Here is a 16,910-nt window from a genome sequence, read left to right as displayed (position 1 = left end):
TAGATAGTCACTGTGTGTGAATAGATAGATAGAGTCACTGTGTGTGAATAGACAGACAGGTCACTGTGTGTGCGGAGATGAGGAAGTCACTGCGTGTGAAGAGATAGCGGCGACACTGTGTGTGAGGAGATAGAGTTAGAACCACTGTGTGTGGAAGAGGATGCGCGGACGATGCTGAAGTGAATCGGAGTGTCCGAGTTGGGGAAGAGGAGAATTACTGTGTGTACGGAACGATGGAATAAAAGTGACGGTGGAAGAAAGACGGTTGTCGTCCGAGTGAATTCACGGCACTACACCTGTATAAAAGGCACCTGGGAGCCAGAAATCTTTCTGATTGAGAGGGGGTCAAATACTTATTTCCCTCATTAAAATGCAAATCAATTTATAACATTTTTGACATGCGTTTTTCTGAATTTTGTTGTTGTTATTCTGTCTCTCACTGTTCAAATAAACCTACCATTAAAATTATAGACTGATCATTTCTTTGTCAGTGGGCAAACGTACAAAATCAGCAGGGGATCAAATACTTTTTTCCTTCACTGTATGCCTTGGTCAAGCCATGCCCGTCATAGTGGTTGATTTACCACACCACAACCACGTCGGTTTTTTTCTTGTTTGAGCATATTTCAACCATGCTGGTTGTTTAACCATACTTTGCCGCCAGTTGGTAACACATGCTGGCTGCACTCTTGCCTCCCAGATCGAGCACTACTCCCTGGCGGGCGCTGTGACAGCAGGCACCGTGGATGCGATCTTGCCTGTCCTGGCTGCTGCTGGTGGCGGTGGTGGCGACGGTGGTGGCGATGGTGGTCCCATCGTCGACTACTTCCAAGTGACACTGAAGGGCGGCTCGACAGTGCGCGCCCACCACGTGGTGTTGGCGGCCGGCCCGACACGTGCCGCCATGGCCGTGGTTCCAGACTGGGTGTCCTCCATCGGGGAGCGATTTCCCGAGGACCGGCTCCTCCACACCACCGAGTTCATCAGCCGCGCCGGCGGGTCCGGTGAGCAGAGCGTGGGCGACGAGTCCATTGCAATAAATTCATAGGGTGGAAGGGCCTCCGCTATATGAATATTATTTGCATGTGCGAGTGCATTGCGTAGTGGGGAGTAGTGGCATTGCGTTATGAACCCAGAAACCCGAGTTTGATTCCCTTTCACGTCCAATAACAGTGTAGAATATATGAACTGGTCCTGGCCCTCCCCTAGGTCGACTCAGCTTTAAACATGATTACATAATCTGATGTGTAAACATCAGTACCAGGGAGGCAAATGTGGCTGGGCATAGTGTTGTCCACCTGTTGTATATGTGGGTTGTGAAAATTTGATCAAAATAATAAAAAATAAATGTAATTTGTATTTTGCATAATTTATCCGAAATTATGTTAATTTCTGTAATTATTCGTATAAATTATGCTAATTCAAGAGATAATCAAATTAATTTATGCGAGTGGGTATGGTTATGTTAATGAGAGCCTTTATGATAATCAGGCCCCGCCTCGTTGACGAGGAATAATACAATTATTCTCGTATGCCGTTATGCAGTTGCTGTGAGCATGTCAGATTAAACTCGGCTTCGCTGTTAACTTCGTAAGATGTGCGTGTTTGAGCTGCCGCTCTCGCTCTGGCCCCTCCCCCCCTCCAACCATATTTCCTATTTAAGCTTCTGTTCATCCCTCCGGCACCCCCCCCTCTCTCTCTCTGCCTCCTTGTCCGTCTTTCCTCCATCCTTACCACTTGGTGGACTTGTATATGTATTTCTACCGACCGTGCACCTCGTATTTTTCATTCTATCTATGCTGGTATGTGCAATCCAAAGGTTGAACACAAAATTTAACACTCCTGAAATTCGTGGTCCGCCAGGAAGTGTCTAACTGTGTTGTTGGCCTGACTGGATGGATGTGCTTCACATAATGTTTTTTCAGGTTTGTTGAATTCTCGTCTCTCATCTTTTTGTTGTATTTACCTCCGTGATTTGTTCTTGACACCTGATGAAGATCGCTTGCGTTGTGATCGAAACGTCGTGATTGTTTTTTTTTATATAATTTTATTGTATTTCTACATACGTGACTTTACCGAAAAAAACAATGAGTAACTTCGTATTATCGATCAGTGTAATACCATTATTCTCGCTTTGACATTTATTGAGTATGGATTAGTGTGTTTATATAAGGTCACCAAGTTCAGATCTCAACACAGAATCAGTTCTTATGCATAATTCAGGAAAGAAACACACAACACTTCTGCGTTAACCAATTATATTTCTAACTAAACTTTAACTCTAAAAGATGCAACTCTCGGCTCGGAATTCCAACACAGTATCAACACAGTATCATCACGACTGCGATTTTTCACTTCGATTTAAAGCTTTCGTGACTGCAAGGATTCATCTTCTTTGGTTCTTTCGGTAAAGTAACGTAGAATTAGAGACTGTCTCGTCCCCTTCACCTGATGAAGGCCGCTTGTGTTGTGGCCGAAACGTCGTGAGAATATTATTGTGTTATTTTATTTTATCAATTTATTATTTTATTCTCATTCTACGTGACTTTACCGAAAGAACCAAAGAAGATGCGATTTTTCACTTTGATAACAGCACATTGATTCATTACCCACGTAACGTGAGCAGTTGGTGAGAGAGAGTCGTTAAAATATCTAAACAAAACAAAAAAAAACCTTAATACTCTATTATGAAAGATTATACTGGAATTTGCATACACAGTACCGCGTTCATTCATAGATCCATAAGCAACCCTTATCACGTTGTTAGCACATTGGGTCACGGAACAGTTGAGTATTCTGTAGAGTACGCGAGTACGTGCGGCGATCAGTAACGAAAGGTACTTAAAGATTATATGACGATATTCATACGAAAAGGCAATCAAAACAGTTATTATTCCCAAAGGCACAAATATATCAACAGATCCATCGGACAGATTATATGATTACCGAAATGGCTTAGAGTGAGGGTGTGCGGTGGGGTGCGCTCTCTCCCCTGATATCCTTATCTTGGGCCAACGTTTAATTAATTGTGGACCAGATCGCCTGATAAGGAAGCCGGTCAGATACACTATTCCCCCAAGTGAGCGTGGCTCCGTGGCGAAGGCATCAAGGATTAATTTGTATTGATGGATCGGTTGGTAATTTATGCGATTAGAAGTACAGCCCAAAACAAGATATTAAGGAGGAAAATTATTAATAGTCTTATAAACGACGGAGTGTTCACTTGGTCTGCCGCGATGCCTTCACGGCCACTGATGGTTTACGGACTTGAGTATTGGCTTTTTGGTTAAGAACCCATGTATGTTTGAGGGATATGAATTGTGTTGAATAGTCAGTGTTCGGAGTTGATTCTTTGCGTCAAACAGACACCTGGTTTGTCGTGTGGTGGGGGGCAGTGCGCGTCATACGTATCGGTCGATTCTAATGTCACCGTGGTTGATTCGGTTCGGTTGAAGTAGGTTGACGTAGGTTGACCAGTTGACATGTTGTTGTAGTTACGATGGCCAGTCGGTAGATGGCGCTCGTCTGCTGGTAGCTGGCAAGGGTGTGTCGCTGAGTGTTGACCACCGGTTGCGCTATCGGGCGCTGGCGATACGTTCGTTGCGATGCTACTTTTGATGGTGCGACTCGCACCGTGTAGCCTGTCGCTAAACAGCGAATCTCGCCGTTCTGGCGAGCTGTAGAAACTTCTTGCTTGATTTTCTTCTCACAGTAGTTGAGTTAAGCTGGTCCGCTGAGCTGGTCCGATGGTTGATGAGTTGTGGCACGCAATGGCGCGAAGTGGCGCACAGTGGTGCGAAGTGGCGCGCTCTGGCGCGAAGTGGCACGCTCTGGTGCACAGTGGCGCGAAGTGGCGCACGCTGGCGCGAAGTGGAGCGCACCGGCGCACTCTGGCGCGCACTCTGGGTTTTCAATGCTGTAGTGTCCTATTTTATGCCAAAATTCCTCCTCTTGGCTCCTCCCCACAAGGCGGAACTTTTTTTTATTTAGCTGTGCCGTGGTCTGGAGTGTGTGTCCGTATGTGCGTCCGTCCGTATGTCCTTGTGTGCGTCATTTATGGCATGGTTCTGTTGCCTCTTTCCATAAACCATAAAAAAACAGATGTTACAAATCGTCTCAAGGGTGTCTCTCTGTCTGTGTTGCACAATCTGGAGGGAGGGCGAGATTTGCTCCTGTGTGACCTTCCCCGACGCACAAAGGAATGGTTAAGGTTTTTTTAAGTTAACATTTTATTCCATCAGTTTATTCCATCAGTTTATTCCATCATATTCTTACAGTTATGATTCTGTATGTGACTCGAGGTCTGTTGTGTTAGTTTTCCATCGTGGTGTTTGATTTTATTTCAAGGTAAGATTCTCCCTTGAGCGCATGCATACTCCCATCATGTGCTGCAGGAAGACAAAGGCGGCTGGGAGACTCTCCTTTTCCCTGGCCCCCGGTTTAACATCGCTCAAGTATCATGTAGTTTTATGTTCGACAAGGCTGTGACTCACCCCGTCATCCTGGCCCTTCCTCAGTCCCTTTACTAACTTCGTCTTCTCGTGCTATCATTATATCATTTTATTTCCAATATCCTAGGTTTGGAGGTAGGCCTCTTGATCCTAGGAATTCATATTCCTTGGTGTCTGCAATGTTATATAAGCGGAATATAATTCACGGTGAATAGCGTTAACACTAATGTTATGTATGAAACCATGTATTGTGATTTCTTTAACTTAAAACTTGCTCGCCTGGGGTCCAGCTGACACACGCCGCGCATTCCAAGGCCTCTCTCCCCTCGCCCCCTCCTCTCTGCTTGCACGTGTGGTGTGTTATCCGTCTAGCTGCGGTGGGGAAGTGTTTTCTACGGATTCCCAGCCTTCCCTCCCGTGAGCGCAGGTGGCTGTAATAATTGCTTGGCTTCTGTCCGCTCTCTCGCGCTGCGGGAAGACAAAGGCGTCTCTCCTTCTCTCCGTTGCCCTTGGTTACCGTCACTCAAATATTATTTGCTTTATGTTCAACAAGGTCGTGATTCACACTCCTTGGTGTCTGTGGGGTCGGGTAACGGGCAAGGGCATCGTCATTTTAAGGTGAATAGTGTTAGTGTCAATGTTCCGTGTGACCATGTCTTGTAATCTCCCCAACTTAATTTGTTTGCTCAGGTCTGCTGATGCCTTCGTTAGCAAGGAATTTCAATACATCTCTCCCCACGCCCCCTCCTCTCTGCTTGCACGTGTGGTGTGTTATTTGTCCAGCTGTGGTGGGGGAGTGCTGTTCACGGAGTCCTAGCCTTCCTGTGAGCCTATTATTTTTAATTTCAATTCAACGGCCCTTCCATGACCTCCACATGCTGCTTGCTTATGCTTGTCGTTTTCATTCATTATTTCGAAAGAAAAAATATATATTGATATTAAAGATGGAAAAAGGGCCGTATACAACACACCCACCCCTTTGTGTGTTAAAATGTGCTCGCTAACAGCATTTTTCCCGACAGCCTGTTGAAGGCTAAACAGGGGATATTTGTATTGCGTGTGGAAGACTGTTGCTGATGAGCACCCCTGCTGTACGCGGCCCCTCCCCCCCCACCCTAGTGGCGAATGTGGTGAGCGAGCCGGACGAGCACGTGCTAGTGGTGGGCGGGGGCCTCAGCAGTGCCCACATGGTGCTGCTGGCCGTGGAGGCGGGTGCCAGCAGCGTCACTTGGGTCATGCGCAAACACCTGCAGGTGTGCACTGCACCCTCTGCATATGCAGGGGTTCCGCTCATAGGACGTCTTCGGCCATGATCTATCCACTGCTGAAAGAAGACCTCCCCGATCGTGCGAGATGCCACCATCTCGCACGATCTGCCATGCAACATTCTAGCTCCTTGCAAACCAGCTGATCTCAACGCTGTGTCTCTGACCATCGGCCCTTCTTGCAATGTGTCACGCCTAAGTCTACTTTTCTTTCATATACTTTTCTTTCCTTTGTAGTGTGTACAGAGGCACACGCACACTAAACTTGGAGGCAAAACTTTTATTAATAAATCCCAACGGGGTAACACTAACTGCCTCGGGTACTATAGTTATGTGTTGCTATTCTATCGCTATGTGAGAGTGGTTTAGCCATCAACGGACGGGTCAGCCAGCACACACGCTGCTGATCCCCGATGCCGAGACGAAGCCCCTAGAGCGGAGCACGAAAAGCCCAGGACCCCAGCACCGATCCCCGAGACGAGCCACAAACCCCTTCGGAGCCCCCCCCCCCCTTTATACCCTGGCCGTAGTCTCCCCCTCGGGTTGGCCATGCCCACACTTCAGCCAATCAGGAGTCCCTGGCTCACCATGATGTGTCCCTCCAGCTTCCTTCGCTCAGTAACACTTCCGGAGCATAGACAGTACTAACAGTAGTGGCTGTATTAACGACACTACACCTTTATTGTATCTCTGCCAAATATCAGCATTTTAGCCCACGTAGAGCATCTTCAGAATTAGGCTCAGTCACGATCATCTACCTGCGTAAGATTTCATCGCTGCTTTGCGATTGTGGCTATGAACTTTAGACCATGTAGTAAACCACTTTGGTCTGCGCTCATTCAACAGAGTAGGAACGGTAAAACTACACTCTCTCCTGAAGCCCTCTTGTGGCTATAAGACTTCAACATTGGCATTTAGTTCCTGAACATATTGCTGACATACGCAATCATAGAGTAGAATCGCTCCATCTCAAAAGTTGAAAATCTTCCCTGATATGTTCCCTTCTTTGGCTGCTACTGTGTGGTCACCAGCCATTGTCCCTTCTTGTGGCATGTCATGCGCAAGCCTGCTTTTCCGCACGGTCCGGACAGTTTCTCTAATCCCATCTGTTAAACTTTCTGTCTCTCGGTACAGTATTAAGAAACATGTGCATCCATTTATTGATCTGTTTTTACATTCGTGTGATTTGGCTCGCGGCCTCGTCTCCCATCCGTCGGTCAAATCGGACACGCCTCTTACCCTCTTGTCTTCCCTGTCCCCATATTTGCAGGTGAAGCAGTTCGACGTGGGCGATGTGGAGACGTTGGTGGGGCGCTATGCTCACCGTGAGCACGGCGTACGTCTCGATGGGCTGCCCTTCCTGCGTCAGTTCTATGCAGAGCGCGGCCCTCGCCGCCGCCTCGACATGATCCGTCAGGCACGCAAGGGTGGAGCGGTCACGCCCGAGGCCTACGGGCAGATCCGCCCGCTCATTGAGGCGGGCATCGTCTCACTGCGCGCTTACTGCCAGGTGCGTGCCCGGGCATGTGGGCCTTGCTGTAACCTCTGATAAGCATAGTTGGCTACATAAGGTGTGAAAGAAGTACGTACATTTGTACGTAACGATGAATCAGTGACGGTCGACGCTTTGATGGCCAGGTGCGTGGGTGTGGGAGTTGCGCGTGAATTGTAACTGTTAATCGATTTGTGAAGTAGAATTGGCATTTCACATTAAATGTATCTCTCTGGTCAACTTGGTGAACTACAGGTCTGAAAATTGCAATATTGGTTTCACTGTCGTGCAACATGGGAAAGTACTGGCCCAGAGGTCACTTGTGGGGAGGAGGGCTGAGGAGGAGAAATCGGGGGTGCGAGAGGAGGAGGAGGGGGAGGAGGAGAGGTTGTGGATGAAACGCTTGCCTCGCGCGTCACATGGCTCGCTGAGAGCGCGACCCGCGTGGAGCGAGGGGGATTGTGGGACGTGGCTGGGAGCGCACTCACGGAGCTCTGCGAGGAGGAGGAGGGGGAGGAGGAGAGTTCGGGCCTCTCTGCCTCGCTCCCTTCCTCTCGCTCCCTCCCTCGCTCGCCCTCCCGGCATGAGGTGATGGCATCCAGACCCTGCACCCCGAAGGTAGGGTCTTCCCCTATCCCCTCGCTCCCCTTATCCCCTCGCTCACCGAATGCCCCTCGCTCCCATTATCTGCTCGCTCTCAGCATCCCCTCCCTTCCCATATCCCCTCGCTGCTCGTATCCCCACGTCCCCCTTATCCATTTTCTCTCTTCTATCCACCCCTTTAATCGTTCCCTGTAGAGGCCGATCGAAAATCGGTTTCGGCGCCGAAAATTGGCAAATGGCATCTTTCGGCATACTTTTGGTTTCGGCCGAAAGTCAATTTTTTACTTTCGGTTTACTTTCGGTTTTGGCCGAAAGTCAATTTTTTACTTTAGGTTTATTTTCAGTTTCGGCCGAAACCAGAATTCGGTTTCAGTCGGCCTCTACTTGCAATGATCTCAGGGATAGCTCGGGGATATCCGCCAGCTGGGCGGCTGTGGCTAAGCACGTGGCCTGCAGTCCGGCACTGAAGACGAGGGTTGGTGCATCACGCAAATGTTGCAGAACTCCCTTCCCATGGGCGTCAAGGGGTCAATGCCTGGCTCGCCAGGAGAAGGCCGTAGAGCAAAATGTGGACTGCACCTGATCCATATGTATGGAATGGAGTGTTTTCCCCTGGAATACGTGGGTTTTCTCCGGGTGCTTTGATTTCTTCCCACATGTAAACACTCATTATTTGGCTGATAATACCTTAGTATGTGGAGGATATTGCTGTCTTAGCAGCAGAGCTTGACGCCAGCTCACAGCTTGACTGCCTTCCTGCTTGTCTGGTTCCTCGTGCCACCGTTACAAATGTAAATTATTATTACTACCCTGTGCCGTTCTCTAACACAGCGGGCTGCACTGCTGCGCTAGAGCCTATGGCATAATCATGATAACATTGGGGAGGAAATGACAAGAAAAACACAATCGATGGTTTCATCAAGAGAGCCCTGGCTTCAGTTGACACTGCCAAGTGCATCCATGTGGCTGTTATACTGGGCTTGTAGCAAACCATCATTCCGTCGAGTTACATTGATCCTTATCGAGACCGGTGGTTTAGATGTCAGAGAGCCGAGCTGGCACCATTGAGTCTTTGGTGTGATTTTTGAAATCAGCCGCCCGTGATGAAACCGGGTTCTTAAGCATCGGGCTTCCACGGTCTCGATCTCCATTCCTTTGTTGATTTAGCTTGGCAATTATCTGATTTTCTGCCCAGCTCCATATTAGTGTTTTTAATTTTTAAAATACACATATTTTGCTCATGTTTTAGGTAAAGTGGTGACAGTGGTTAGCGCACTGAGCTGTGAACTCAGCGCCAACCTAAGTCTGTTTCCCAGCCATTGCTAACATCGGTGTGCGGGTGATAGCTGAAGCACTCCTTCACTAACCACCACTGTCCAGAAAGGTGAAGTGGCGCCATGGTGCCGAGGTGTTACCTTGGTATGAAGGAGGTCGTGGGTTCGATCCCGACCCTGACATCTATATATTCGGAGTTTGCATGTTCTCCCTGTGGTCGCATGTATTTTTCTCTGGATCCTCTGGTTTTTCCTTCTACATTGAAAAACATGCACTTAGTATTTAGCTGCTACACATTATAAGCCACTTCGTTGAGCTATCATTTGTGGCCAGGTCACTTCTGAAAAATAGCTATGTCGTCAACTGGGCCTTACCTGGTAAAATAAATGTAATAGCCCGGTCTACCAGTGGGGCAGGTGAAGTGTGCGACTGGAGCGCGCCGTGCTGGCTGCTGGCAGTGAGGGCATTTAAGGATACAGTGGCCGGTCTGCCAGTAGGTCATGTGATAGGCACAGATGTAGGGTGAAGGTGACAGAGGGAATGTGGTGCAGAGCCAGAGCCTTCTGGTGGGTTCCAGAGGGGGGCGTGGCCGAGAGCGGAGCCAGGCCACGCTGGGGAGGATAAAAGGGAGGCCCCAATTGTGGTTCGAGGCTGCTGCAGTTTGGGAATGGAACCCGTCGTCTTCACAAGTCTTCATCGCTGTCTTCACCTCCTCGTCGGTGTTGGGTCAGGCAGTATGCCGGTTTTCCTGACCCGTATATAGTTATCCCCTATACTGTGGGAAGTGTAGAATTAACGTGTATGCCTCCTACTTTTAATGTCTCTGAATTGACACACTACAGAAGGAAAAACAGCCTAGATTGAATGCTAGGTTTAATTCTGAAATCTTCATCCATCTAAGTAAAGTAAGTCCTCGTTTAACGGGAATAGATGTGTTTCTGAAAAGTTCTGCGTTAAGCAAAAAAAGTGTCAAACAAAAACAATTACCCCATAAGTAATGTAATGATAGTTTGACAAGATACGATGTATGCACATACAGTAAGACAACTGAGGGTACACCGCCACGTTACTGTATCATTCCGCAAACTGTAACATACCACTCGGCCGCGCAGATCAAGAAAGTATTTTGTCGTCAAGCGCTCAGAAACCACGTTGTAACGAGGGGTGTTCCGCATTGTATGAAAAGGGTTCTGTTCTCGAAGAAAATACATTACGGTGTGAATGCCACATGTGACGATGTGAATGCCACTCATGAAAAGTAGGCCAAAAATACCATCTAGAGCTCTCTCTAGCAGAGGCCCTTCCACTGGCAGGGGCATAAGCAAATGTCTCAGGGCTGCACCTTTGCCTACAACTTACACCTATCTGAGTAAGTTACCAGACTGAACCTCACTTCATCTGTGAGGTTTGACGATGGCGGCCGGGAGGGTCGTGTGTTACTGGCAGGTGGAGTCTGCGTCATGGTCCTACAAGGAGCAGCGGTGGCGAGTGGTGCTGAGCACGGGCAAAGAGACTTGGAGTGGAGACCGCATCTGGCTCGCGACGGGATGCAAGCTCGATGTCGCGCAAGATCCGCTCCTCGCTAACGTGCTCCGCCACTTCCCTGTGCCGGTGAATGGCCGATACCGACCCTGCTCGTCCTGGAAATTAGCAGCATCCTCGTAGTGAATGGTTCCCGATGGCTTCGATTGCAGACCGGAGTCCGACCATGCTGCAGTCGATTGTATTCGTGCGCACGATGGCAGCAGTGTGTTTAGAAGCTAAATGCAGATGTCTGCTGGCCACCACGAGAGCTTTGCTGTTTCCTCCCCCATTGAATGAGCACAAAACTGCAGTGGTTTACGATATGGTCCACAGTTTGGGTTGCATACCACAATCGCACTACTGTGGCTTGTCTTAAATTTTATATTCATGAAGGAGATGTGTGCATCCACCTGTTGATGTTCTGATGTGGTTGGTGGTTCCACTAGGGTCTTAGAGAAGGAATGTCAAACTGAGGAGGTGCGATATTTGGGTCTCGAATTAGGTGTTTATTTTGGACATCCGCATTGTTCCAAAGTGTTCGCTACTACCGGCTGCCGATCCAGCACTGCATCTGCTTGTCTGTACACTCCTCTGAATGTATAGAATCCATCATCAGCATTATGCATACACCACTCCTGCTGCGGCTCTGTTACAGTGCCATTGTGTTCATGATCGCGGTGGTGCACTCGGCTGTGTGTAGCTCGTGGAGGGCTGGCCAGCCATCGACGACGACCTGCGCTGGGCTACGGGCTGCGAGCTCTACCTCATGGGGCAGTACGCGGCACTCAAAGTGAGACCCTGGCACGCGACAATACAACAACCGCTGTTTGCCACTAAGTTACGGCAACGTCACCGTGGCACTTGTGCCAGGATAGGCGCACCTCGAGTGTCCAATCAGGACTCGCGCAAAGCGGTGCAGCCACCTCTTTGTTACAGAACGATCCGCGGAATTAGATACCACATAGCTACATCTGCGTTCCCCTCATGAGCTGTTATCTACAATGTTTTGCATGCCTTGCTAAATACAAATATTTGTTGCGTGACGATCAAAACCGATCTTTAATTCGCCAGAGTTGGGAGTTTTGCCAAAATAAGCATCTGCTGGACTGAGAACATCAACTCGCTACTCTTGAGAAACTGTTGCAATCACGGGCAACTAAAGCTCACGTTCAAACCCAAAGGGTCTCAGTGGTGCCGACTTATTACTGCCACCCTTGAGCCTTTTGGCCACCGATAATGAGAATGCGACCTCCTTTATGCCAGGGCATCTCAATAGCACTTTTCATCTCACTTCAACACGATTGAAAGGGCACCCCCAGTGGCAGCAGCTGTCCCTACGTTTCACAAGGTGCCTCAGCACCTGGTCTGCAATCGAGCATTAGTCTGTCAGGAAGGGGGTGATGATTGCTCTGTATGGCCTGCAACTGCTTTGTCCACAACTGAGTGAGTAGTTGCACAGCAAGGAGTTCATGCGCACAGCACGTGAACTGCATTGCTACAAATCGGTGAGATGATCGACGCTTGAGAGTCGAGTCTGTCTCTTCCTTTGAGCAATCGATTGCGGAGACGTCCACACATAAGTGATTTTGTTGCAGGTAACCAATTTATGCAACTGGATGGCTCAGGTGTGGACCTCCATTAAGGTCCGTAAAATCATATTCATGGTTTAAAGCTTTCGTGACTGCAAGGATTCATCTTCTTCGGTTCTTTCGGTAAAGTCACGTAGAATGAGAATAAAATAATAAATTGATAAAATAAAATAACACAATTATATTCTCACGACGTTTCGGCCACAACACAAGCGGCCTTCATCAGGTGAAGGGGACGAGACTGTCTGGAGGACAGTGCTGGAGTGAGAAAGCCACACTCCAGCACTGTCCTCCAGACAGTCTCGTCCCCTTCACCTGATGAAGGCCGCATGTGTTGTGGCCGAAACGTCGTGAGAATATTGTGTTATTTTGTTTAACACGTAGGCTTTCGCGACCAATATTATTCATAATAAAGGTTTTTGGGTTAGATCGCGTTTATTTATAAATGTGTCGTAACCCTCCACCACCCGACACGGCCAATCAGCAAAGAAAAGTGTCACGTTGACAAAAGACAAATAATTCACTACTTCAGCCCACCGGTGTGTTGAGTTAATCCACATTTACAGTTTGAGTACGACGTTTCGCTGGTAAATACTTCCAGCATCATCGGGCAATTCGCCAGAGAATTCGCCAGAGAATTGCCCGATGATGCTGGAAGTATTTACCAGCGAAACGTCGTACTCAAACTGTAAATGTGGATTAACTCTTCAACACACCGGTGGGCTGAAGTAGTGAATTATTTGTCTTTTGTCAACGTGACACTTTTCTTTGCTGATTGGCCGTGTCGGGTGGTGGAGGGTTACGACACATTTATAAATAAACACGATCTAACCCAAAAACCTTTATTATGAATTGTGTTATTTTATCAATTTATTATTTTATTCTCATTCTACGTGACTTTACCGAAAGAACCAAAGAAGATCATATTCATGGTTACTTAGCAGATGAGAATGCTGTTAACATCGTATACTGTGCCGGCGGTAGGTGGGTCCGCATGCCGTGAACCTCGCTGGCGGGCAGGCAGCCAGTGCACGCATCGCCAAAGCCATCCTCCAGAAGCACCGCGAGGAGCAGCAGGAGGACTCGAGCAGCCGAGCCCAGGAGTTCATAGACCACATGCATGGCCTCATGTGGTGCTAGAGATCCTCTCTGGTTTGCCAACATTTGTCGTGTGAAGCATGTAAGGTTGCATGTCTGGGTGTGCTCACAGTTGTCCTCACAATCGGTCACGGCCCACTCTTGTGTACAGCTACCCATGTGGTGCTGGGTAGAGGCCGCCCCTGCTACGCCTTTGGTGGCTGTGCGTAATACGCGCGGTGTATGTGTGCGCTAAACCTGTGTGTGTGTGCGTGCTAAACCTGGTTGAGACTGCTGTCCGCACCGATCGATGGCAAGAAATGCAGTTTTAGGTACCACTGTGCCTAAGCCTAACCTCGACCCATTAGCATAACCCAAGACCCTATCCATAAACCCTAAGCCCTGTTATTACCACGCTTGTTTTCCCAAGACAACGACATGTCGTTGCTTGCAGAGGGGCCACAAGCGAGGTGACGTTTTCACGGCCGATGAGGAATTTGTGGTCATCATTGTTGGGTATTTGTCACGATCTGCAGCCCTGGTTTCGGTCGCATCGCGGCAATCCGCCGGGGACTTCTACAGGTTGCAGCCTCTCAACATGAGTGAGGTGTGACTCCCTGCCCACCGTGGGAGCACCCGAGCTCTTGCCGTATGCATGCAAAACGGGAGATGGATTTGAGTGACACTCATGGGTGCAGGATGGAGTTCCCTGGGAAAGCTAATGGTAGCATCGCACTGATGTATCTGTAGAAGATCGTTTTCAATTGGTGCCTACTGCCAGCTGCGTCGCATGGATTAGAAACATTGCCACTGATAAAGGAAATGGAACAAAAGCTGAAAAATGCAAAGAGAAGCATAGACCGATGCGAGCTTAGCATTTCACGTAGAGACTTTAATACAAGCGCATGGATCAACGAACAGAGTTTCGTTCAATGCTTTCAATTCAATGTTTATTTTTTACATGGAAAATCCTATTTAGCCATAGTCTTTGTTCTTTCGGTATTGTCACGTAGAAATAAAATAAAATAAAATATTTTTTTAAATGAAAGCAAAAAACCCCACGACGTTTCGATCGAAACACAAGCGGTCTTCATCAGGCAGAGAGAAAAGAGCACAAGCCTCCAAATGCAACTGCTTTATAAGGGTTTCCAAAGTGAGTGGGCGGGGGACGAGAGTTGGGGGGGAGGAAGGGGTTAGAGATAGGGGGAGAGAGAGGGGGGTAGAGATAGGGGAGGGAGTGGGGGTAGAGTAGACTGGGGGAGTTGGGAGGAGGACTGTGCGTACACAGCACCTGGCAGCTTGCAAGGGGGATCCTTGGTGCATCTGCAAAGAACCGAAACATCAAAGTGATTCATATGGAGGAACAGGCAACATCGGAACACGTCGGAGATGCAGGCAGAAATAATGCATAAAAGCAAAAATTCCCAATATTAATCAACCTCGCTGTCGGGCAGGTAGCCAGAATACTGCACCATGTGATGAACGGTTCGGAGAGGAGAGTGCGAGGCGAAGTGAACCGGATGGAGCGAATAAAAGAACCGTCGCCATGGGAATGAGGAGAGTCAGCACACTGGGCGGGTGTGCAGATGCAGCAGCCGAACTCGGTGCATTGTGAGCTCGGAGTGAATGGAATGGTGGAGTGATGAGAGGGAGCCAAGCCTCAACTTAGAGTCAGCCCAGTAATACAAGGTGGTGGCGGCGGCAGCAGCAGCAGCATCGCCAACCTAGTGGTAACAGCTGTTGTTTTTAGTAAGAACTTCCGAGACAAATCAGAGACGTCATATCGACAATGTGATTGGTCAGGACGCATCGCTCGACGTGATGACGGCCGATGGAAAACACCGGTGACGGCAACGATTATTTATTTATTTGTTACGCTTATTTACCCAGGAAAGCCTCACCGGAGGGCCCTGCTAGGTTGGGGGCAATGTTGCTGTTGTGAGTGATCTCACTTGTGTGATTTGTAAGTACTTGTTTAGCATTGGGATGATTGGCCAAGACTGGTTACATGGTATTGTTTTTTTAATTCGCTATCGGAAGACACCAGAGAAGCCATAAATAAACCCAGGCAGAACGGGCAGAACATAAAAACTCCGCACAGACGGGAACCCGAGGTCAGAAGAGAACGCGTCCAAGAGTTTGACTGCTGTGGAGATGGAGTGATAAGATTGGTTTATGCGCAGGGGTCATAGATGGTGGCAGCACTGGACCATGAGGGGTGGGGAGACCTCCAGAAGTGGATAGGCTCTGGCTGATGATGCCTAACCCAAGTAAATTACGTCCAATTGTTATGCTGCAATGCCGTTTGTATGGTAATATCACATTTTTTGATAATTTACTACTGTCCCCAATTTTATCCTCGTCATCATATTGGCATGACGGAGTAGTGGAATACCCTGTGTTCGAGAATGGCTCATGGAAGTAGATATCACAGAGCTACATCTAAAATAACTTCAAGTGACCTCTTATCTGCACTAGAGGGCAGTGCTTTCCCCACCTGTCCTGCTACATGGTCACCACCATAGGTTGTTATTCTGTTAAGGGGAAGGTTACCCCATGTGTTGGACCTGAATAAATGTGCTTCTAAGTCTACGTCTGCGACTCAGTTGAACCCATTACATACTGTCACTGTCCAGGCTCGAAAAATACTACTTAGCGCCTTAGACCTAGTGATATGGGCTGCATCCCGGGTGACTGGGCTGCAGATAGTGCGAAACGAACCAAGGGAGTAATCGTCAATGGTGCTCGATCCATGATGAAAACTCAACACATTCGTTAAGAACGCTGCCCTCAACAGGAGCATTATATGAGGTGCTGTTTTGGGCAGTAAGCCTTGTGCAAAGAAGAGAGATGGGAAGGCCAGAGAGTTGGAGTGAATTATCGTTGACTTAAAGCTTTCGTGACTGCAGGAATTCATATTCTTTTGATCTTTCGGTAAAGTCATGTAGATAGAACAATAAAATAATCAAAATGAAAATAAAGTGAATAAAAAATTATACAAATATCACGACGTTTTGATCGCAACACAATCCTGATGACGATTGCTTGTGTTGCGATCGAAACGTGATATTTTTATTATTTTTTATTCACTTAATTTTTTTATTCTATCTACGTGACTTTACCGAAAAACCCAAAGAATATACAGAAAGTAATGTTCATCATATGACAGCATAACTATTTTTTTATTCTCAGAGCTGGAACTTCGACAAATGGAGTGCAAAACTAATGTTTTGGTAACTGGGCTTATATCAATTCACGACATATCCATCAAGTCCCATCATAAATATTGATTTGTTTTGGGAAAACACTCACAGCAGAGTGGCCTGAGAAAGTGTGAAAACTCATGTTTTCATTTGAAAAACATTTGTCAACTCTCCGTTAAACTGAAGAGTTTATACTTGGCAACGTTTCGGACAATGGCCCTTCACGGGAGAGGTGACCTCTCTGGCCTCTGTGTGCTATAGAGAAGGGGCAATACACAGAATGTCTATTGTTTACTTTTTAATTTAAGGCCATAGTGTTATTGACACACGTTTTGATATTTGTGCTTGTGCATCATTGCAGCAGCAGCATCACCAACTAATTTGTTTGGCTCACTATATGGGCAGCTTAAAACCCAATTCGAACCCCAGTT

At 47.8% G+C, this 16,910-nt stretch overlaps 1 protein-coding gene across 6 annotated transcripts in view; it reads left to right on the top strand.

Moving 5' to 3' along the window:
* Positions 1-15,864, top strand: part of LOC116955684 (uncharacterized) — a 65,715-nt gene extending 49,851 nt beyond the window's left edge. For 5 of the 6 annotated variants that reach the window (XM_076053578.1, XM_032976933.2, XM_076053580.1 and 2 more), the window contains 7 exons: positions 701-1,004; positions 5,571-5,704; positions 6,987-7,226; positions 10,533-10,697; positions 11,311-11,400; positions 12,206-12,253; positions 13,184-15,864. In XM_076053578.1, coding sequence (XP_075909693.1) covers positions 701-1,004; positions 5,571-5,704; positions 6,987-7,226; positions 10,533-10,697; positions 11,311-11,400; positions 12,206-12,253; positions 13,184-13,339 — 1,137 coding nt within the window. In that variant the 3' untranslated portion in view covers positions 13,340-15,864. The remainder of the gene's footprint in view (positions 1-700; positions 1,005-5,570; positions 5,705-6,986; positions 7,227-10,532; positions 10,698-11,310; positions 11,401-12,205; positions 12,254-13,183) is intronic. The other variant, XM_076053576.1, reaches the window with a different exon arrangement.
* Positions 15,865-16,910: the final 1,046 nt, after the last annotated feature.

Source organism: Petromyzon marinus, chromosome 61, assembly GCF_048934315.1.
Source record: "Petromyzon marinus isolate PM22_M1 ecotype Great Lakes invasive population chromosome 61, UKy_Petmar_22M1.pri1.0, whole genome shotgun sequence".
NCBI lineage: Eukaryota > Metazoa > Chordata > Hyperoartia > Petromyzontiformes > Petromyzontidae > Petromyzon > Petromyzon marinus.
The sequence above is the reverse complement of the archived record's forward strand: the minus strand, read 5'-3'. Positions and strand labels throughout refer to the sequence as shown.